The following is a 24,275-nucleotide window of genomic DNA, read 5'->3' as shown; positions in this document are numbered from 1 at the left end:
CCTCTTTTTTGCTTTTAGAATACGATTGAAGTCTCATTAAAAATAGACTATTTGCAAAGGAAAGGTTTACAGACAGAGGCTGAAATGGCAATAATCTAATTTTTAAACAACGCCAGTTTTTTTCCATTTAGCTAAATGTATCAAAGAAGTATTTTGGTTTTGAGGATTCATGTCTTCTTTGGGTAACTTGTGGTAGTTCTTACCCTGTTTCTCTCCCACACCCCACTGTGTAATTACTTGTACACAGTAGATATTTAATAAGTCTGTATTGACTGTTCTTTAATTATGTATGGAGTTCGTTCAGGTTTTTTCTGTGAGATGTTATGGAAAAACCCGAATGAACTTTTTGGCCAACTCAAGAACAAGCAGTTCTCTGAAATGCCCTTCTCTCTACCTCTTTGCTGGGTAAATTTCTCTTATGATCCAGTTCAAATATCGTTTCTGAAATTATCCCCCACTCTTACAGGCGAATAATCAGGTCTCTGTCCTTAGAGTAGATCTTAACTGTTATCTATCATATTACCATTATTTACCGGTGTAGCTATTTCTCATCGTTGCCTTTTATCTATCAAGGTGAAGGGACTTTAGCTTATTCACCTTAGGGTCTCCATACCTTGTGTGTGCCTGCTATGTATAAAGTGCTCCAGGTTTGTCTGGCAAATAGTATGACAGTGAGAAAACTCATTCTACAAGCACGCTGTAGGCTTATGTTGGAAAACCCTGCCCTCTAAAGGATTTTGCCTCTTTAAAATTTTCCTGCATTTAGGATACTGCTGTTAGGTGAGCAATGATTAATTGGTTATGGCTCTGTAATCCAATCAGTGGATGTAATTAACTTAGAGAAAAGTTAGCCTTTTTCCCTACACCAACTTTTTTTTTCTTTTCTCTTTTTAAAAAAAAATTTAGGGACTTCCCTGGTGGTCCAGTGGTTAAGACTCTGTGCTCCCAATGCAGGGTCCTGGGTTTGATCCCTGGTCGGGGAACTGAGATCCCACATGCCACATGGTGCAGCCTAAAAAATAAAAAAAAAAAATTATACAATTTTGAAAGGTTACAACTTCTTTTAATTAAGCACACAACATAGTTGATTTTCAATATATATTTATTAAAAATACAGATGTCCACCAAGATTTGGGTGACCATTATTTGGGTGCTGGCATTTTTATTTTTTAACTTTTTTCTCTAGATATAATTTTTTTCATTCTTTGAATTTTCTATTTCATGATATATATTAGGGGAAAATTCCAGTTTTTAGAAGATATGGTACATGATGGAGACATTTAAGAGAAATAAATGCTTTGGTACAGTTGGGAACCAGGCAAGCTGGTTCAGGATGGACCAGTCCATGCTCCAGTAACAAATCTCAGTGGCTTAGGAAAACAAAAGTATATTTGCTGTAGGTAGACAGGGGTTCTTCTACATCCAATATTGCACATCCAATCCTCCTCCATCTCAAAGTAGTTTCCAGAGTTGCTGCAACCAGAGGAGGGAGAGATGGAAGAGACCAGCCAGCTCTCACCTGTCTCAGCACATGTCATTTGCCATGGCCAAAACAAGTGCCATGGCCCCAAGCTTACTGCAAAGTAAAGTGGAAAATGCAGGGGAGCACATATTGTGTACTGACTGAGCAGCAATTGTCTCTGCTAACATGACTACAACTCGTTTCATTTTACAGTTACTGTAATGAATGTATGTTGGATCCAGACTGCGGTTTCTGCTATAAGATGAATAAATCAGCTGTCAGTGACTCCTCCTGTGTTCCAGTTAATAAAGCATCTACAAACGAGGCAGCCTGGGGCAGGTATGTATCTCAGTATATACCATAAGAATATACAATACAATTTCAGAATGAGTCTTATTTTTAAACTTACAGAATGACTGCACTTACACTCAATGACTCTACTTCTTTTAAATTGGTCTTCTTTTAAAGAATCTTTGAAACTGGTCTTTATAACTACATTACTTTGCAGCATATTCTGATGAGTGTGGGTAGACAACATTGCAACTGTACGTTTCACAAACTTAGAATATAAACTCTAGCCTAGACTTCAGGAAATCCAAATTTCAGACCCAGCATTGTCCTAATAAGCTACAGGAGTTTGGATCTTGAAGCAGGTATTTCTAAATATTGCCAAGGCAGTTTCTCCTGTTGGGTATTTTTAAATTATACTAATAATTTCCAAACTCCCAAACTTAAGTGAAAGACAGAAAATTGTCAAGTCAAAATGAATTACTATCACTTTAAATTCTTTTATTCTTTTAGTACTTTCCTGGAAGTCAGAGAAATTAAACAAAGTAAGGATAAAGTTGGTAATTATAGGCACGTATGAGAAAGTATAAACCTTTCTCTTTTTGACAGATCACATTGGTTTATAGTAGGCACATAAAAGAAATATTAGTATAGAACAAATATGAACTAATATTCATATTCATGGACACAAAAACATGTAAGTATTATTTGACATGGCTTTAACCTCTTTTGTGTTTTAAATTCTCATAAAAAGAGTAGTATCCTCTCATTCTGTCTCCTAATACTGATGAAGGCAATGAAATCTGTAATAAAATGCTTGTATCTCCTAGGAGCCATGAAGTATAATATATCATTATTAATCATTATGCTGTTGTCGTTAATCATTTTATTAGGGAATTACTCCAAAGAAGTGGAAATAAATTATATGGTAGTTGAGTGAAAATCCAGACCACATTTTAAATACACTGATTAAAAAAAAATATGTAAAAGAAATGCAATTATTACTTAAAATGAAAACATGAAAGAGCTTCTTTTAAAAACACCCGCGCATACTTTTCATCAGTCAAGCTTTATTAGGAAGTTAATTGATTAAATATTTTTAGATGTAATAGTTTACAGCTTTAATCCTTATGATTTTTTTCAATAGAAAAAACCTGAAAGTTACTAGTCAAGAATTATGAACATTATGAAATCTGTGTATGTAGTTTCCTGTATTTCATAGAATTAATATACAAACTTAAGGGAAATGTCTACTGATGGTAAAGGGACGCTAAAATTAGATGTTTCTCTCTTCCTCAGTAGAAGGTCTAGAGGTCAGAGGTCTCAAAATAAGAATCTTGTTCTTTTTGCAAATAACAAATTGTACAACTTTTTAATAGAAATGTGTATTACTTCTTTCATTTCAACTTATTCTTAGATTTTATTTATATTTTTGTACCATTATTCCTTGGTTACACACACTACTAGAGAAAAGTGAAAACAGATAATACCCAGGTAGGAAAAATACAAAGAACTAAACAAAATATACAAAGAACTTTCATGTTTGTGGACTATTCTTAGAATAACCTCAAATTCTTTACTGCCTGCCCCCCTGAAAAAAAAAACAGGTTTTCTCACTCTTCTCTGTGCTAAGCAACAACCCTCCTCCTAGCTTGGCCACTGTGGTGGGTTGCCTCAATCTGTTCTAGAAAGGAAGCAAAAAATGCAGGATTGTGTTAACCATGAAAAATTCCTACGACAGATTTTCCATTTGTAGGTAAAATAGCATTCACTATATTTTTGTTTATTAGTTGGTTGACAGGTTTTATGCAGTTACCTAGAATGGAATTTTCAGGGTAAAATCTACCATTACCTTGGATTCATATTTGAGATATACTATTTCTAGATGTTTTAGGGTCAAGTATTGAGGCAATTCATAGACAGAAACTGAGATCTCTAATTGTAGCTCTTTCCTGAAAAGACACCAGGTAAAATGATAATACCATTCATGATGGGGATAGTATGCTGATTTTGATGTACTCTGAATTATCTCAACATAATGAAAACCATTTGTCCATATAATCAACTATAATTAGTTGGAAACAAAACTTTAAGTCAATCAGCATGCTTTTCTATATCTATGTAGTTATAGTTCAATCAAAAGATTTTTTTAAATCATTTAGTTCTCAAAAGAGATATACAAATGACCAAGCACATGAAAAACGGTTCAGCATCACTAATCATTAGGGAAATGCAAGTCAAAACTACAATGAGTTATTACCTCAGACCCCTTAGGATAAAAAACAACAACAAAAACAAAACAACAATTGTTGTGAAGGATGTGGAAAAATTGGAAACTGTATGCACTGTGGATAGGAATGTGAAATGGTGCAACCAGTATGGACAGTATTTTAAGACAGAATTATATATCATTTAACGATTCCATTTCTGGGTATATGTCCAAAAGAATTGAAAACAAGGTCTTGAAGTTATATTTGAATACCCATGTTCATAGCAGCATTATTCATAATAGCTAAAAGATGGAAGCAACTCGAGTGTTATTTGACAGATGAATGGATAAACAAACTGTATATACAAACAATGATATATTATTCATACTTAAAGGAAAGAAATTCTGGCTACTACAACATGAATGAACCTTGAAGACATGATGATAAGTGAAATGAACAAATACCGTATGACTCCACTAATATGAGGTACCTAGAGTAGTCAGGTTTATAGAGACAGGAAGAAGAATGGTGGTTGCCACAGGCAGGGGCAAGAAGGGAATAAGGAGTTTGTTTAATGAGTATGGAGTTTCAGTTTTGGAAATGGAATGAGTTTTGGAGGTTGCTTGCACACTAAGGTGAATATGCTTAACACTACTGAACTGTACAATAAAAAATGATTAAAATTTAAAATGGTTAGTTAAGATGGTAACTTTTATGTAATGTGTACTTTACAATTAAAACTTTTAAGAAGGAAAATCCGTGTTAAAATCATTTAACATACGTCTAGAAAATATAGTACACTTAGCTGATAGAAAACCTCCTCCCGTCCATCGTCCTCTGTACCTCCCACATGCCTCCCCCACACAGGCAAATACAGGTTTAATTCACAGCTGAACTTGAGAGAAATGCCCACGTGCCACCAATGAGAATGAGAGCAGTGAGCCCATGTGGAAACCTAGCAGCCCATGGGAATATCAGAAGCCGGCCTAAAGGGTGAGAGGCTAGTATTTTAGGTGCTGAGAAGACAAAGGTGCAGGTCTTGACTCTGGAGCTATGATGGACTACCTAAGGCTCTGAAATAGAGACAGGAAAAGCTGTTGGCCTGGGCTAGGCAAGCTGCTAAATTCTCTGTGGCCCACTTGGGACCTTGAATAGAAATAGCGTCACACATGAGAAATCAAAACCAGGAGCATTTGCTGTGGGGAAATATGGCTTCTAATTTCACACTGCCTTTGTGAAGGGGGAACCATAGGAGAAACATGAAGAGTGAAAAAAAAAAAGTGGGTCCCAAACTGGAGACATCTATAGAGCTAACTCAGAAAGAAACATGCAATTGTCAGAATCCAGGACAACATGAGACTTCCATGGAAAGCAAATATGAGATAGTCAAAAATTTTAAACTACATCAATTTATGAAGGAAAGGAAGCCACCAAGTGTGACAGATGGAAGAATGAATACCTAAAGAACCTTGTATTACCAAAAAAAAAAATTTTAAGAGACTTTAATATGTTTAAAAGAAAAAAAGGAAATAGTATAATTTTTTCAATTATACTGAAAGCTGCACACATGATTTGTGCAGTATATGGGTATGTATGTGCGTGTGTGTATATATATACACATATATATACATATATAACAAACGTTATACTTAAGTAAATTTTGTAAAAAAATAAAAAACTTGGAAAGCTAAATTTCTGGATAAATAACATAGAATGTGGTATGGGAACTTTGGGGGGAAAAAAAAGCCCTCTATATTCTTTTGTTTGTTTTCAGAAGGAAATGGAGATTATAATTAGTTTTGCAACTTGTTAAATATAGGTGTTAAAAATATAAGTATAATCTCTTAAAGATATATACTAGTACCGAGAGAAAAAAGAGAATCAATCAAACTAATAAAGACAGGAAAAGGGGAAAATTACAGGAAAAAAACATGGTTAAGAGAAACCACCAAAAAAAAAAAAAAAAACCCAGCAAAATTAGTTACATGTAAATGTACCTGTTATTAGAGTGAAAATAACTCAATTAAACATACCTATGAAAGACAAAGTTCCTCGCACTAGATTTTTTTAATGCAGTTATATGCTGTTTACAAGAGACAATCATTGAAAAGTTGGAAATAAAGGAGTGGAAAAAATTAGATAAGTGCTCAATCAAGAAGACAAAAAATAGCAGAGTTTAGAGAATTTGGAAAACTTAATAACAAGCTTGATGTAAGAGTTAAATAATGAACCTAACACACAGAGAACTTCATTCTTTTCAAGCAAACATAAAACACTATGAAGATTTACCATATTCAAGCACAAAGAATAAATTTATATAAATGTAAATTCCAATAAATTCTAAGTAAATCCAGATAATCAGTATTGTGTAAAATGTCTTTTCAGTGATAACACTGCAAAGCAATAGAAAGATATTTGTCACGTCTTTTACTTTAGTCTGTAAACTTAAAAAAAATCTTCAAATTAATTAATGGGTTAAGAAGGAATCATAATGGAAACCAGGACACTGAAATTAGTAACTGACAAGATCCACAAGAAGTGAGAGCTAGAATACAGAGTTAGCCTGTACAGTAAGCAGAGGATGGAAATTAAAAGACAAGAGGAAAAAATAATGCAAAGCAAAGAAATACTAGAGAAGATCCAAAAACAAAAGTTGGTTCTTAGAGAACACAAATTTAATGGAGAAACATCTGGCAATACTGGTTAAGAAGAGAGAGAAGGCACAGACAGTATTTAGAATGAGAAAAAAGGACATATAAAGATAGTAAAGATTTTAAAATTCATAAGAGAATATTATGAATAATGCTGTCCAGTGCATTTGGAAACAAATAAAATAGACAGTTTTCTAGAAAAAACATAGCCTTCCAGAGCCAGCTTGATACCTCTGTGAAGTGTGATTTTTATTCCCATTGTACAGATGAAGACAGTGAGGCTTAGAGGGTCTGAATTACTTTCTCAAAGTCAAAAAGCCAGTAAGTCCATTGCTTTTAGGGTAGCAACAATTGGGTAGAAGAAAGATGCACATTTTTGAGTCGGTTTCAAATTTGAGCTTTTACCGTTTCCCTCATCATTGGCACTGGGATAGCCTGGGCCTCTCTGAGCCCCAGTCTTCATCTTTAAAATGGGAATAATATAATTGCTGTGTTGAATAATATGGTTTTTATTTGTTTTTATTGAAGTATAGTTGATTTACAATACTGTGTTAGTTTAAGATGTATAGCACAGTGATTCAGTTATTTTTTTCAGGTAATATTCCATTATAGGTTATTCAAGATATTGAATATAATTCCCTGTGCTATACAGTAAATCCTTGTTGCTTGTCTATTTTATGTATAGTAGTTTGTGTCTGTTAATCTCATACTCCTAATATACAATATAACATACAATATTCCATTGTGTGTGTGTGTGTCTATAGATATATATATATGTATATATATAGGCGTGTGTATGTGTGTATGTATATATCTATAGACACACACACACACACACACACATCTTCTCTATCCATTCATCTGTCAATGGACATTTAGGTTGCTTCTGTGTCTTAGCTACTATAAATAGTGCTGCTATGAACACTGGGGTACATATATCTTTTCGAATTAGAGTTTTCATTTTTTCTGGATATGTACCCAGGAGTGGGATTGCTTGATCATGTGGTAGCTCTATTTTTAGTGTTTTAAGAAACCTTCATACTGTTTTCCAAAGTGGCTGCACCAATTTACATCCCCACCAACATTTGAGGGTTCCCTTTTATCCACAGCAGTATGGTTTTTATGAACTTTAAATGAGTATTTCTGAAGACACTCATAAAAATGTAATGTTCTGCACACATATAAGTAGTAAATATCCTGTAATAATTTTTATTTTTCTTACATTTGTCAATAACACATTTTCTAGACTAGAATAAGTACTTCCTAACAGATAAGTGCATTAGAATACTTTCTATTTATTTATCTGTGTCTATTCATGCACCTCCATCTCTCCTGGCTTTCTATATACACAAAAACAAAAATAATCTATTCTGGTACTTCAAATATCCTGACTCTTTAAAAGTATTGTTAATTAGGGATACTTTCTTAATGTGCTGATTCAGTATTTGTTTCCTATAATACAACATTTTCGCTCTGTAATTAGACACACCAAAATAGCCAGATAGATCCTTATTTGGCAATTCATTGTTCTAACTTGCACTGAACGTCTGGTTTATTGTATTCATTCAGCAGATATTTTTCTCAAAGCTGCACTCTGATACAACACCAGCCTGTCTTCCCAGCTACCCACCACTCTCCCACACAGAAGTCTAGTCAATCGAAACCCCCTGCTGTCACCCTAATATCCATTATGATTTCTGATCTCTTTGCCTTTCCTCATGCTGTGCTTTCTGCCTAGGATTTACCCTCCTTCTCCCTCTTTTGAATCTCTGACTCTGACTTCTAAGCATTATGTTTTGCCCAGATTAGGTATCACTTTTTCTTTGCAATCTCTCTGATTAGCCCCAGAGAACAATGCTTATTATATCGCCTGTTGTCCCCTCTAGCACTTACCTGTATAACTTATGATAATTATACTGTCTTATGTGATAGTGATTTGAGTTTGGATGTATCTTCTCTTTTATTAGATTATAAATTCCAATGTCTGTATCCTGCAGTATTTTAAATGCCTCAGTGCCTTACCATTCAGTCAATAATCATTAAATAACAAAAAGGGAAAAGTCTGCCATCACCAGAAAATATATAAGGGTTTGAAAGTAACAAAGTTCCAAATGAGAGGATATGATGTTCCCATTATTTCATTTTAGTGATATCTTCTACATTCATTCTAAAGGAAAAATGAGAATGATGTGATTTTTAGTAAACAATCTTAAATGTTTACTTGGTACTCATTAAAACACTAAGAAAGTTTAAAAAATAAAAATTAACCATGTACTCCAAATATGCATACTGCATATTGCTTGTGGTCATACTACATGAAAAATACTTTTTAATAATTATTGGAAGAAGTATTCAGCAAATTTCCTCCAAACATTCATTGGTATGCTAGGGAAGCAATATATCTATGGTGACAGTATAAGATCAGATGTATTACAGAAGTAGGCCAAATAGTAAAAAGGGGATTTTCCCTTTATCACCTCTTCTTTTTTAATTTTTAAAGACATATATCAGTTTTGCATTTAGAAAAAGGAATTTATTTTATCATTAACAAACTATATCAGTATCTTAATTATTCATGTACAAGATTGATATTTTTATTAGTTATTCATATTAGGGATTTAAAATCCTCAAGCTGTGCTCCTAAACTAATAACAGTATAGTTCAAAATTAATTTTTGCTAGCATATATTTTATATAGAGAGAGAAGTAATAGAGAATCTAACATAGGATACTTTTAATCAATTTTGCTGTTTTAAATTTTTATAATTTTTATTTTTTTATTGAGGTAGAGTTGATTTGTAATCTTTCAGGTGTAGAGAAAAGTGATTCAATTGTACATATATATATATTCTTTTTCAGATTATTTTCCATTATAGGTTATTACAAGATACTGAATATAGTTCCCTGTGCTATAGAGTAGGTCCCTGTTGTTTATCTATTTTATATGTAGTAGTCTGTATCTGTTAACCCCAAGTTCCCCTTTGGTAGCCATAAGTTTGTTTTCTACATCTGTGAGTCTCTTTCTGTTTTGTAAATAAGTTCATTTGTATCACTTTTTTAGATTCCACATAAAAGTGATATGATATTTGTCTTTCTGTGTCTGGTGTACTTCACTGACTATGATAATCTCTAGGTCCATCCATGTTGCTGAAAATGGCATTATTTCACTCTTTTTTTATGGCTGAGTAGTATGCTATTGTGTATATATACCACATCTTCTTTATCCATTCATCTGTCAATGGACATTTAGTTTGCTTCCTTGTCTTGGCTATTGTAAATAGTGCCACTATGAACACTGGGGTGCGTTTATCTTTTCAACTTAGAGTTTTCTTTGGATATACTCCCAGGAGTGGGATTGCTGGATCATATGGCAACTCTATTTTCAGTTTTTTAAGGAACTACTGTTCTCCATAATGGTTGCACCAGTTTACATTCCCACCAACAATGTAGGAGGGTTCCCTTTTCTCCACACCCTCTCAGAGCATTTATTGTTTGTAGACTTTTAAATGATGACCATTCTGACTGGTGTGAGGTGATACCTCATTCTGGTTTGATTTGCATTTCTCTAATAATTAGCAATGTTGAGCATCTTTTCATGTGCCTGTTGTCCATCTGTATGTCTTCTGTGTAGAAATGCCTGTTTAGGTCTTCTGCCTATTTTTTGATTGGGTTGTTTGTTTTTTGATATTGAGCTTCATGAGCTGTTTGTATATTTTGGAAATTAATCCCATGTCAGTCACATCGTTTGCAAATATGTTCTCCTATTCCATAGATTATCTTCTCGTTTTATTTATAGTTCCCTTTACTGTGCAAAAGCTTTTAAGTTTAATTATATCCCATTTGTTTATTTTTGGTTTTGTTTCCAGTACTCTAGGAGACAGAGCCAAAAAAATATTGCTGCAATTTATGTCAAAGAGTGTCCTGCCTATGTTTTCCTCTAGGAGTTTTATAGTATCCTGTCTTACATTTAGGTCTTTAATCTATTTTGAGTTTATTTTTGTATATGGTGTTAGAGAATGTTCTAATTTCATTCTTTTACATGTAGCTGTCCAGTTTTCCCAGCACCACTTATTGAAGAGACTGCCTTTTCTCTAATGCGTATTCTTGCCTCCTTTGTTGTAGATTAATTGACCATAAGCATGTGGGTGTATTTCTGGGCTTTCTATCCTGTTCCATCGATCTATGTGTCTGTTTTTGTGCCAGTACCATACTGTTTTGATGACTGTAGCTTTGTAGTATAGTCTGAAGTCAGGGGGTGTGATTCCTCCAGCTCCATTCTTCTTTCTCAAGATTGTTTTGGCTATTCGATGTCTTTTGTGTTTCCATAAAAATTTTAAAATTTTTTGTTCCTGTTCTGTGAAAAATGCCATTGGTAATTTAATAGGGATTACACTGAATCTGTAGATTGCCTTGGGTAGTATGGTCATTTTAACAATGTTGATTTGTCCAATCCAAGAACACGGTGTATCTTTCCACCTGTTCATGTGGTCTTCAGTATCTTTCATCAGCATTTTATAGTTTTAAGAGTACAGGTCTTTTGCCTCCTTAGGGAGGTTTATTCCTAGCTTTTTGTCTTTCTGATGTGACAGTAAATGGGATTGTTTCCATAGTTTCTCTTTCTGATATTTCATTGTTAGTGTATAGAAATGCAGCATATTTCTGTATATTAATTTTGTATCCTGAATCTTTACCTAATTCATTGATGAGCTCTGGTAGTTTTCTGCTGGTGCCTTTAGAATTTTCTATGTATAGTATCGTGTCATCTGCAAATAGTGACAGTTTTACATCTTCCTTTTCAATTTGGATTCCTTTTCTTCTCTGATTGCTATGGCTGAGAATTCCCAAACTATGTTGAATAAAAGTGACGAGAGTGGACATCCTTGTCTTGTTCCTGATCTTACAGGAGATGCTTTCAGCTCTTCACCATTGACTATGATGTTATCTGTGGGTTTGTCATATATGGCCTTTATTATGTTGAGGTATGTTCCCTCTATGCCCACTTTCTGGTGAGTTTTTGCCATAAATGGATGTTGAATTTTATCAAAAGCTTTTTCTGCATCTATTTGAGATGATCATATGGTTTTTATTCTTCGTTTTGTTAATGTGGTGTATCACATTGATTGATTTGTGGATATTGAATAATCCTTGCATCCCTGGGATAAATCCCACTTGATCATGGTGTATGATCCTTTTAATGTATAGTTGCATTTGGTTTGCTAGTATTTTGTTGAGAATTTTTGCATCTATGTTCATCAGTGATATTGGCCTGTAATTTTCTTTTTTATGTGATACCTTTGTCTGGTTTTTGTATCAAGGTGATGGTAGCCTCACAATTTTGCTTTTTAAATTACGCTTTTCTTCATGCTTTTGCTTGAATAGAAATCATTATGTTAGATTAATCCCTTTAAGATCTGTAGCTGTATAGTATATATTTGTAAGTTTTATCTATCCATAAATAATTTCAGAGATGGCAAGCCTCTTTTTTCAAGTCCAGAAACTAAGACTTTCTTGGATTTAGTGATTATCTATATTGCAGATTCTGGTGCTATTTATGTTGCAAAGTGTACAAATCAGAAAAGAGCAAAACATTTCTGAATAATTTATCTCCCTCCTCCATGTTAGTTTGTCCAATTTCTTCATTGACATTTAATTATAATAAATAAACACATTTTAACAGTTTTATCTAAGTAGTAATGTTCATAATGTTTTGACTACCCTTCATCTTAGGCCAAAACCTTACATTTCTAGTCACTTCCTTTTCCTTTTACATTTTTTAAATTACTCTTCAGTTTATACTTCATCTGAAAAGTAGTCTGTGAGTTATTTCTCACTAAAGAAGACTGTAAGACTTTTTGTATGAGAATAAGGGCCGAGGCATGAATTGCATGTGCTTGGTAAATATAACAGAAGTGAGTCTTGGTTCATCAAGTAATGGTGCAATTAAGCAACAGAAGGTGTGGTAGCGCAGAGATGAAGTCTGGGGAGGTTGGGATTTGTCAAAAAGGGGGCATAGGGAGCAGTGGGAACAAGAGGAAGGAAAATGCATGGCTGGAGCTGATACTGGAAATGTGAGTTGGATCAGAGTTTCAGAGAGCCTTATTTAGGAGTTCTATTTTGACTTTTGTAGATGTATTTTCATAGGTGTGGAAATCATACTGGTAATGATTTTTGGTGAATGACTTTATGTTATACCTGGATGTGGATATGAATTATATCATATAGAGAGACATAGTTCTCTTTCAAATATTCTAAATATATTAAGAAGAAAATCAGTTGGCAAAATTTTAACACTTGGTAGGAAATATTATCTAACTAGAAATTAATAACATTTTGTTTTCATTCCATTTTATTTTAATTATCTTCTATTTTTGATAAGTGTGTTTGATTCTATTATTGTTCAAACTATCTGCTGCACTCGCTAGGAAAGGATTAGATTTCCCTGGCCCATTCAGTCTTATCCACATGCCTTGCTCTGGCCAAGGAAATGAAAGTGGAACCAATCTGTGTCATTTCTAAACTGAAGCTTTAAGAGCAATGATTGGCCATATCCTCTTTTCCCTCTGCAGTAAAGTTGTCAATGCCCCAATATAGAAGGTGTTCCATTAGCTTTGGTCACAGAGTAAAGAAAATGTGGAGCAGAATCACGACTAACCTCAATGGACCAGTAGCATGAGCAATAAATTAACCCAGTTTATGGCACTGGGATTTGGGGCTCTTTTGTTACCTCTGCATAACCTATTCTCTTCTGACTGATAAAGCAAGATGAACTGCATTCCACTGTGCAAGTGGCACAAAATTTACTTACGCTATAAAAGGAAGCTCATTTTAAAAAACTATTAAACAAATAATAATACAGGAAAAAGAAAGACATGGTGGTTACCAAATACCTTAACTTTGAAGGATATTGCTATACGTGGTAGGAGCTGTTAGGTTTTTAAGTAGGGGCTAACGTGAATGGCTTTGGGTTTAGAAGGTAAAATTCTGATAGAAAAAGGAGGGAAGAATTTTTAAAAGCATGGGTAGAAGGTAAGGCAAGGCATTTGGAAATTTATTAATATAAGGGATATATAGAGTAATGGTATCTGCAGTTTAAAATGTTGTTATATTTTTTAATAAAGACATTTAAAGGGAAGACTATACGCATTGCTAAGATACAGAAAGAAGGATAGCATTAGAAATCCAAATACTCTCAGGAAATTTCTTGCTAGATAGCAGGTGTGAACTAAAATCCAGTTACTCACATTAAAGAGCTGCTGCCTCAGTACACATAATTTAGCACTCAAGTCCTTCCTACTCTCATGGTTTCAGTGCTAGCTTCAGAAAAAAGTGAACAAAATTGGTTTTCCATTAGTTATTATCTGGGTTTACAACTTCTATAGTTTGTACAGTAACAACTGCATGTTTTATCACTTGGAATTTGCATAGACATTCATGAACCAGAACCAATCAGAATTCTTACTGTTTCAAAATAATACCAAAATGGCAACCTGGAAACTGAGAACACAATACTCTATCCCTGTGATTTCTGGGAAGAATTCATTATAATACTGTTCACTGTATCATCACTTGTCATCTGTTATGATAAGTGCTCCCCATGTCATCTAAGAATTTAGTTTTAAAGTAAATAGTTCCAAAGTATTAACCAACTTTATTTTCATTTCAGAGGCACATGTGCCCTGGAACCCTCTAAAAAATAAATTTTTTTTTTCCTTTTTGTCGTTATTTATTTATTTGATATATGAGTATGGGGGAAAGGTTGGAAATAAACCTGTTATGCATGTACAAATTCATATATGTTAATATTTTTACGTTTAATTATTGGTAGGTTGGCTTTTTGTAACAGAATTTAAATTCTATTCATGTTTAAATTCTATCTATTTGTAACTGGAAATACAAAGAGGTTTTTTTTTTCTGAAGTCATTTTATAACATTGAAATTTGATATTGTGCTATATGCTATTAAAAATGTATTTATTTCAACTATTAGAAATGCAGGAAGGGATTTGAGTGATAGCTAGGGCCACTCTACTTCCTGGTTTGCCCAGGATAGTCATGGTATGCTTGTGACTCTAATCATAATTATTAACAGCTCCCTTTCATTCTCAAAAGTGTCCTGGTTTGCACTAAAATTATATGGTTACCTTAGTGTTAGTATCTTCACCCTTGTGTTACAAGTGAGGAAACCAAGCCACAGAGCAGGGCTGTGACTTAGACAAAGTTATGGACTTAGGAAGGGACCGGAATTAAAACCCAGAAATATCTAGAAGTCTTCCTATTCAATGCCAGGACTCACCAGTAACAAGGTAATGGCAGTGACTGCCATGGCCAGGATTTGGACACCAGCAGTACACATGAGATATAAAGTCTGTGTGAGCAAGGCTCTCCCCATCCCGGAGGAACTTTACAGGGTCAGGAGCTGAAGGCTGAGAGATTTAGGGGATCTTCGTGTACCTAAGCCTGGCCTAGTTCTCTGTGCACTTGTGGCTTCTTGTCCACCACTCCTACTGATGTGGGAAAGATTATGAGAGACATAAATTAGTTTTAGACATGTTAAATTTGAAACAACATTTCAGCATTTAACTGGAGATGTAGAATAGGAAGCCAGACTGGAGATATCAGTTTGGGAGTTAACAATGAAAGGGTGGTATCTGAAGCTTAGGGCACTCATGAGAAGAGCAGGAAAAAGAGTTCTGCAGTAAAGAACAGGAGTCAAAAGGAACGTGAAGGGTGAGGAGATGAAAAAGGCGTTAGGACGCTGAATAACCAGCTCCAATAATGAGAGGAAGACAAAAATAATGTCTACAACAATAATGATGATAAACTGCAGTTACTACCATTACTGGAAACTTTTTACGTTCCAGCAACTCCACCAAGTACTTTATATACATTAGCTTAGTCCTCATTACTATCCTCTGAGGTAGGGAAAAAAATAAGGCCAGGGATGTTAGGAAACTTGACTGAAGTCACAAAATAAGCAGCAGAGCAGAAATTCAGACTCAGCTCTGCCTCTAAAGAGCTCTGTGATCTTTCTACAATGTTCTGCATATTGGATCTTATCTTCCCTCTTTTCTGCTTTGTCCTTTGTATGTGATGATTTATAAGGCTTATAAATATTTTTCTTCTGTGAAAACAAAAAAAAAATGTATTTATTGATAAAAAGACACAGACATTACCTCAAGACTTATAATCTAGGACAGATGGAAGCATTTATGCAAGCAAATTTTAAAGTAATTGTAAATAAATGAATGTTTCTTTTTACAAATACGTAAAAAAAGAAAAGTATTTACCATGTATACTACTTAAGGTCAAGGCCATTTGGGAGAGAAGATGTGTGAAAATGTGTTGTAGCATGTGCAAATATGGAATGAGTTTTAAAAACCAAACCTGGCTTTTAGGAATTTCAAATAATGGAAGGCTTGAGGAATAAATGTTTATGGCAAGCTATGAGGCAGAGTATTTCAGATATAAAGTATGGACTGTAAATATTTATAAAATTATGTGTTCCCACCTTAAGTATATTTTAAAATAATGTTGAATACCCCCTATCATGGTAACTTAACTTGAACTTTCTATGACATAACTAAGGAAAATGTCTCTAAACTGTAAACCCATTAATAAATCATTAATTAATTTTATGAGCTTTTAAGCCTCATGAAGATATAGCCTATATTATTCTTTATTATTATTTTTTCCAGCTTTATTGAGATATGATTGACAAATAAAAGTTGTTTATATTTAGGTTGTACAATATGATTTTCTTAAGGTGTATAACATGGTGATTTAACATACATATACATCGTGAAATGCCTACCATCATCAAGTTAGTTATCACACCCAGCACTTCACATAGTTACCTTTTATGTGTTTGTGTGTGGTGAGAACATTTAAGATTTACTCTCTTAGCAAATTTAAATATAAAATTCTGTATTGTTAACTGTAATCACCATGGTGTACATTAGGTCCCCAGAACTTACTCATCTTATAACTGAAAGTGTGTGCCCCTTGACCAACGTCTCCCTATTTCTTGCATCCCCCAGACCTTGACAACCACCATTCTACTCTCTGGTTCTATGAGCTTGACTTTTTAGATTCCACATATAAGTGAGATCATACAGTATTTGTCTTTCTGTGTCTGATTTATTTCACTTAGCATAATGCTCTCCTGGCTCATCCATTTTGTCACAAATAGCAGGATATTCCTCTTTTTATGGTTGAATAATATTCCATTGTGTGTGTGTGTGTGTATATACACACACATACATAAAACCATGTTTTCTTTGTCCATACATCCATGGACAGACACTTGGGTTGTTTCAGTATCTTGGCTCTTGTGAATAACACTGCAGTGAATGTTCTTTATTTTTCTTGATGAAAATTTCATTGAAAGCTTAAAAATGAGATTGATGTGTGATGCATGGAATACCATTTATTAAAATATTAGAGCTATCCAAACTTTTGAAGCATCAGGGATGGGAAACTATTGTTCAGGTAACTGTACTGATTTTGTTCCTTGTGGGTGCATGCTGGTTGACTGAAAACTGATTAGTAATGGAAAATCATCTTACTTGTTTTAGCATTGAGCTTTTAGGAAGTAGTTGATTATGCAGACCTATTGTTACTTTTTAATTATTTGGCTTAGGAAACAGGAGATCAGAATTCTGCTCAAGAGAATCTAGGGATGAAGGAAAGGGCAGAACAGAGTTAAGTCAACATTTTATATTTCAATAACATCTGAAACTCTTTTCTACATCTGTGCATTCAGACTGTAGTTGTCATGCGGGGGAAAACATGTATGAAACTTATTATCTATATATATTCTGCCTATTTATTCAACAAACATTAACTAATAACTTTGCCTATAACCTAAAATAGGATTGCAAAGTTTAGTATTCTTAAAAATTGGGAGAGATCAAGTAGGACAGTTAGACAGACTTGAAAAAGAATTTCAAAGGTGATTACGAAGCACAGAAATGTCCTTGCCTTCGGCAATGTCACAGAAGCCACTTTTAGTAACATCAGAGTTCAGCAAAGATGTATTATTGCCCAGAACATCCTCTTCCTTGTTAACAAAGCTACTATTCTAAGTTCTTCATTGATTTGTAAGATATCTGATATCTTGGGAGCAGTGAACATTTAGCAAATAATTCTTGATATAGTGTTACAACTTTGTTCCTTTAAATAGAAATTAAGAAGGAAATAGTCTATATCTTTTACAATTAAACCAGGAAACATATTTAGTACTGCTGCTTATTTAAGCCTGAGAATTTCTATGTGATTATTTCTGTCTGCCCTGAGCCAGGAGGGAGGCAAGCTCTGAGAATTCACATAGGGGAGAAAATTCTTCCTCTATCCATCCTAGGTTCTCGGCTAGGCTCTGTAACAAGACAGACTAACCAGAGAAAACAAACAGGAGTTTATTAACATCTATATCTCATATATACATGTTAATGTGAGAAACTCAGGAATGAATAACTCAAAGAGGTGGCTCAGAATTCAGGCTTATGTAGCATTTTCAACAAAGAACAATAAATTTTAGAAAGTGACAAGGCAAAAGCAAAGGACCTTGAGTCCCTAGAGGTGGCAAATTGTAGGAAGGCAAATATATGGGAAAGGAATGGGAGATCAAGGCTAGCTGGTAAAGTCTGTTACATAGATTCCTCTGGTGCCATCTCCAGGCTGATAAGAGCCTGAAGTTGTTCCTGTGATTTTTAGAGACGGAAGGAGGGACATCTTTCTAAATTTATGTCCTGCTTTTAGGCACATAGGAGAAGGGCAGAGAACTTTCCTGCTTTTGCTGCTTTTTAATTGCCTTTAGATCAAAATAATTCTTATACGGAAAAGGCTATTTTGGCATGACGTATTCTGGTTTCGTTTATTTGGCATAACTATGAAGGGGGATCACACTCTTAAGTATGTCAGTTGGGTCATAGGAGCGGCTCAAGAAAGCTCAGCAGCAGAGTATAATGCAGGAAGTAAATTAGGAGTATGGGGAGAGGATAAAGAGCTGGAAGATGTTATCATAAAGATATCCAAATTGGAATGATAAAGTAGAGAAGAATCTGGAGATAAAAAGGGCAAACGTAGACAAGTTCCAGGAAGGCAGCTCAGGAAACACACTGTGGACATAGTCAGTCTTCTCTGTAGTGAGTTTTTTTCTTATTTGCAGATCTCTCTTGCCTGGGCAAAGAACTGCCTTTGAAGTAAGCAGAATTGCTCTAGATGTTGACAAAGTCCTCATAAGATTGACAGCTTTGAATTTTTCTTACGGATTTAGTATTTAGTAGCTGTATATTGAATACATTGGGTATAGAAATTTCTTAAGTATATATTTAACATATACAAAAACTAAAGATGAAATAGTATGTATAGCATTAATTTTGTTATATCTACTGTGTACAAATAACTTTTTTTTGAATGTAGATGAAGGGTACTATATCTTTGTTTCATTAAACCCCTCAGCAATCATCAGTTTCTTTTCTCAACTGGTTTCTATAAATTTTTCATGTCCTGTAGTGCAGCCATTTCATTCCAGGCAAGGTATTGTTTTCTGCTTTAGATGAGGAGGTGATAGAGTATAAATTATTGTGAGCCTAAATTTGTGGAGCATGTAATCCAAAATTGGAAGCTGGCAGAGCCCATCCTAAATTGAAATAGGAATAGAGCTGATCACCCCGTGAATTTACTTGTGATTTGTAGCAGCAGTGTAACCTTGACTGATGACCTCCTCCATCCCACCCCACACATACACACCACTCCTGAAATGAGTGACATAAAACTGGTTGTGAATTAATCTGAGTCTTTGGAAAGACACTTTCTAGCCCTTATGAATTTGTTTTCAGTACTCCTGAGTGAGATGTTCAAAGAAGTTAGTGTTTTCCCAGTACCATTCATTCTTCTTTTATCTTCCAACTCAAAAAATTGAATGAGATATTCTGTGTGTGCTGTTTTGAAAAGAGAAGGAGAAAGTCACTCACTACCTACATATTCTTTTCCCCCCCTTCAAGGCGTTTGTGGCTGTTGTTTTTCTAAAATTGGAAATGACCCGAACGACACTGGAATAATAATATACTTGCCCAAGATAAGAGAAATGATAGGCACACCTAGTGTTATTGGATATAAAACATGTTCAAAGCATCTGATCCTCTATGCCTTTTTTTATTAAAGTCTTTCAAACTCTTAAAAATAATAATATTCGGAATTATTCTGAATTCAATAAAGTGTTGCTTATCACAAACTTATCCCTAAGAGCTAAGTAGAATAAAAGCCAATGGATAGAGGTTCTGGCGGCATAGTCCAAAGAGACGCATGAGAGGGCAGGTTTATTTGTTTGTATTTGTTTGGTTTTTAATCTAGTGTTTTTTTAAATTTATATGAATTCTCCTTTATATTCTAAAGTATAGCCATGTTCAGTTTAGTATTATAATTGTTACTACTTATCCATTAATTTTTCTAGACAACACCAGCCTACCACCTCTCATCCTTCATCCCATCAGTAAAAAAAGGAAAATTTTTGTTCTTTGGAAATGTGCTTTTATTCTGTAGCACATGTGCTAATTTGAGAAGCGTGACAATAAAGCATAGACCCAACCCAGAAACAAAGAATCAGTTCACTAAAATTTTAAGAGGAAGAGGCAAATTCAAGTGAAACTATTTCAAACTTCAGTATCACTCTAGGACACACTGTATGCCTCATGGATTTAAATGTTATAGTTAGAATTTTGTGAACACTGTAGGATCTACACAGTATAGCTAACTGGTTAATACTTGAACATCTAATTGAATTTCTTGAACAAAAAATATTTCTCTGAACAAAAGGGAAAATATTTCAGAAACCTCTGGATTTATAATATCACCCACTGATTCTGAAGTGTAAACATTAAAAGATTATTTTACTTCTCCAGTTTTTTGGCTACATTTGTTTTATACATAAAATATATAAAAAGTGTGGCCTTACAGAAAACTCTCAAAAATCTCTTACAGAGTGGTGGCCTGTGATATAATTTATCAACTATTGTAAAATAGTAGTTAATTATTTTTCTCAGACTGGAAATATAGGAAGTTATTTCATTACAGCTAGCATATATTAAGATACTTTTCAGCTATTACTCCAAAACACCCTATTCTCAACGCCTTAAGTACAGCTGCTCTCTAGTACTTTATCAATAATCTATAACTATTTCCTTATGTTGCGTTATGGCAATTTATATACCTGTTTTCCTCTGACTATCCTCAAACTGGAAACTTCTCAAGGGCAAAGTTAGACAGTGTTGTTCTATCTGCCAGGCATTATGCCTGGCACATAGAAATCTCTCAGTATGTGTGAAAACTGTTGAAAGAATAGTAATAAGGAAAATGAGAGTGCTCCAGCCACCAGTCCTCTACAGGTGTTTTGACAAAGAATCTGTCAATTTTATTCTTCTGGATGATTTTGTGTAATATAGACAAGGCCAGACTTTTCTGAGAAACTTGCAGTAGAAATGACAATAGTTAACAATAAAGGCCAGACCATTATCATATCCACCACAGCTCACAGGATTCTAAGCCTTATTCTATTGTCTCTTTTTCTATTTCTGACTCATAGTTGAGTATATGGGATTCCGGAAGTTTTTTTCAAAAGTCTAAAATGAATTGACCTCTGGTGTAGCAGAAAGAATGCACTACATGGAGTCAGAAGACCTTGATTTTTATCTGGACTCAGTAGCTGACCACAGTGTGCCATTGGGTCATTTATTTTACCTGTCTTGTTATCAGTTTGCTTATCTTTAAAATGGAAAGAAGGATTTTACTTGCCATGCAAGATCATTGAAAAAGTCAAATGAAAATATATGTGAAAAGAATATGTACACTTGATTAAAAAGACCTGATTGTAAATCTCATTTCCACAATCTATAGATAACTTCCACAATCTAAGATAACTTCCTGATTTAACTAACTTTGCAAACTGGAATTGCATACCGAATTGGCACATGTAAAATTAAAAATTTCTTTATTAAGCATGCAAGTATTTTGAGATTTTCCTACAAATGCATTCTTAAGTTTATAAGAACTTTCATCAATTCATTTTCATTATACTTATACAATTATACCAATGCTTAGTATTATCAGAATTTTTATTAAATTTCTTTTGTAAGACAGTATGTTATTTGATGACATAATAAAATCAGCTCAAGCCTTGTGTTTTTCTTAAAGTAATAGATGTTTCCACTTTACCCTCTACTTGTAAAAAGTTTAGGCTGGTAAAAAAAATGTACACTGAGGAAATTATAAATAATTCATTAAATGTCATCAATGAGCTTATTCCTTGTAAACTATCAACTGCTGTCTATATCTGTAGCTCATTGCCTTGAGCGGTGAAGTAATGACATTAAAACTCCAGAAGTACAGTCTACATCAGAATGGTTGGTTAATATTTTGGAGTCTTGTCCCTAGTCTTCACATTTTAAGTTAATTTAACCCCTAATTGTCATAAAGAAATAAACAACATTGTGCAGGCAAAATTTAAGAGAATATTCATGAGCAGTTTTCCTCCTCCTGAAAGGTGTGATTATGGCCTTACAGAATTTGGCAATATAATATTAATGAAGCAATAGGAAATCACTCATACTGGATACTGTCCAAAATTGAGACTTTTAAAATATGGAGTTACCTAAGATTTGTGAGGGTAGGCATTAGAGAATTTCCAAGATTGACATTCTTCAATATAAAATGGAGACCCTAATTCAAAAAATGCATGTAGTGTAGGAGTTTTGTTTAATTAATATTACAAATTAAATCTCTTAATTATTATTTTAAATTTTAAATCAAACGGAAGTCATGATGGGATTCAAAGATGGTAATGACAGCAGCAGTGTTTTTAAATCTCCCTGAATCTCTTTCATTCCCACCACCCCAATAAAAACAAACAATTGCAAGGAATGACCTTATTTGAATCTCAATTCAAATAAACTGTGAAAAAAAAATCTTTTAACAGTTCAACCAGAGAAATGTGAACAGTGATTGGATATTTAATGCTATTAAGAATTTATTGTTAATTTTTTAAATGCACTAATTATATTGCTTTTATATTTTTAAAAGTCCTTGCAGAGATACATACTGAAATAGTTACAGATGAAATATAGGCATACCTTTGAGATATTGCAGGTTTGGTTCCAGATCATTGCAGTAAAGCAAATATCACAATAAAGCGAGTCACACGAATTTTTTGGTTTCCCAGTACATATAAAAGTTATGTTTACGCTATACTGCAGTCTGTTAAATATGCAATAGCATTATGTCTACAAAAACAGTGTAGATATCTTAATTTGAAAAATACTTTATTGTTAAAAAATGCTGACCATCTGACAATACAGAGTTGCTACAAACCTTTGATTTCTAAAAAATGCAATATCTGTAAAGAATAAGAAAATGAGGTATGCCTGTAATATGATGTCTGGAATTTGCGTCTAAATAATCTAAGAGAGGAGAGTTAGTGGGTGTTTAGATGAAACAAATGTATTTATAGTTGTTGAAGGTTTATTATGGGTATATCAAATTAATTATATTGGTGTCTTTTGAGTATATGTGAACATATTTGTAGTAAAAGAAAATGTTCATCTTATATCAAAATAAATGATGGCCTAGATTAATGACTAAAAACTAAAACAAAAGTGATAGCTAAGAAGCAAATAGAAGAGATAAAATGGAATATGAAAACATATGCAGTTATGGCAACAGAAATCCTAAAAAAAGAATAGGAGGAGTAATGAAGGTCAGATGGGAGAAATACAAGACAAACAGGTGGTAGATTTAAACCAACTATATTGACAAATTAAATGTAATTTGTCTAGAAACTCCAAATAAATAAAAAACAGAAATTGTCCAAGTGGATTTTAAAAAAACAATACTTAACTATTTGCTGTCTAGGGGAGAAAAAGCAATTTAAATATAAAGACAATTATGGGTTAGAAGTAAAGGGATGGGAATATTATTAGAGATAAAGAGAGACACTTCATAATAAAAGGGCCAATTCATCAAAAAGATATAAAAATCTTAAGTGTATATATCTCTAATAGGAAAGCTTAAAACTGCATAAAGCAAAAACTGAATCTACAATTATAATTGGAGAGTTTTTCACCACTGTCTGAGTAGTTGATAGTACAAACAGACAAAAAATACTAAAGACATGGAAGACTTGAACAGTACTGTCAACCAACAGGACCTAACCGACTGGATATTTGCAGAACATTCCACCCAACAACAGCAGAATACATACTCTTCTCAAATGAACATGGAACATTACTAAGATCTACAATATTCTGGGTTATAAAACAAGTCTCAACATGTTAAATAAGTGAATTCATATAAAGTGCATTTTCTGACCACAGTAAAATTAACTTAGAAATCAGTAAAAAAAAAAAAAAAGTTTTCACAAAAATTTCCACATATTTAGAAATTAGGGCTTCCCTGGTGGCGCAGTGGTTGAGAGTCTGCCTGCCGATGCAGGGGACGCGGGTTCGAGCCCTGGTCTGGGAGGATCCCACATGCCGCGGAGCGACTACGCCCATGAGCCACAGTTGCTGAGCCTGCGCGTCTGGAGCCTGTGCTCCGCAACAAGAGAGGCCGCGATAGTGAAGAGGCCCGCGCGCCGCGATGAAGAGTGGCCCCCACTTGCCGCAACTGGAGAAAGC

General features: G+C 34.0%; 1 protein-coding gene across 1 annotated transcript in view; it reads left to right on the top strand.

Annotated features, from left to right (window-relative positions):
* The window catches only part of SLC2A13 (solute carrier family 2 member 13), a 440,944-nt gene that overhangs the window by 353,983 nt on the left and 62,686 nt on the right, over nt 1-24,275 (top strand). The window contains exon 7 of the mRNA XM_068561628.1: nt 1,676-1,801. Within this exon, the coding sequence (XP_068417729.1) occupies nt 1,676-1,801 (126 nt within the window). The remainder of the gene's footprint in view (nt 1-1,675; nt 1,802-24,275) is intronic.

This window comes from Eschrichtius robustus, chromosome 13, assembly GCF_028021215.1.
Source record: "Eschrichtius robustus isolate mEscRob2 chromosome 13, mEscRob2.pri, whole genome shotgun sequence".
In the NCBI taxonomy this organism is placed as follows: Eukaryota; Metazoa; Chordata; class Mammalia; order Artiodactyla; family Eschrichtiidae; genus Eschrichtius; species Eschrichtius robustus.
The sequence above is the reverse complement of the archived record's forward strand: the minus strand, read 5'-3'. Positions and strand labels throughout refer to the sequence as shown.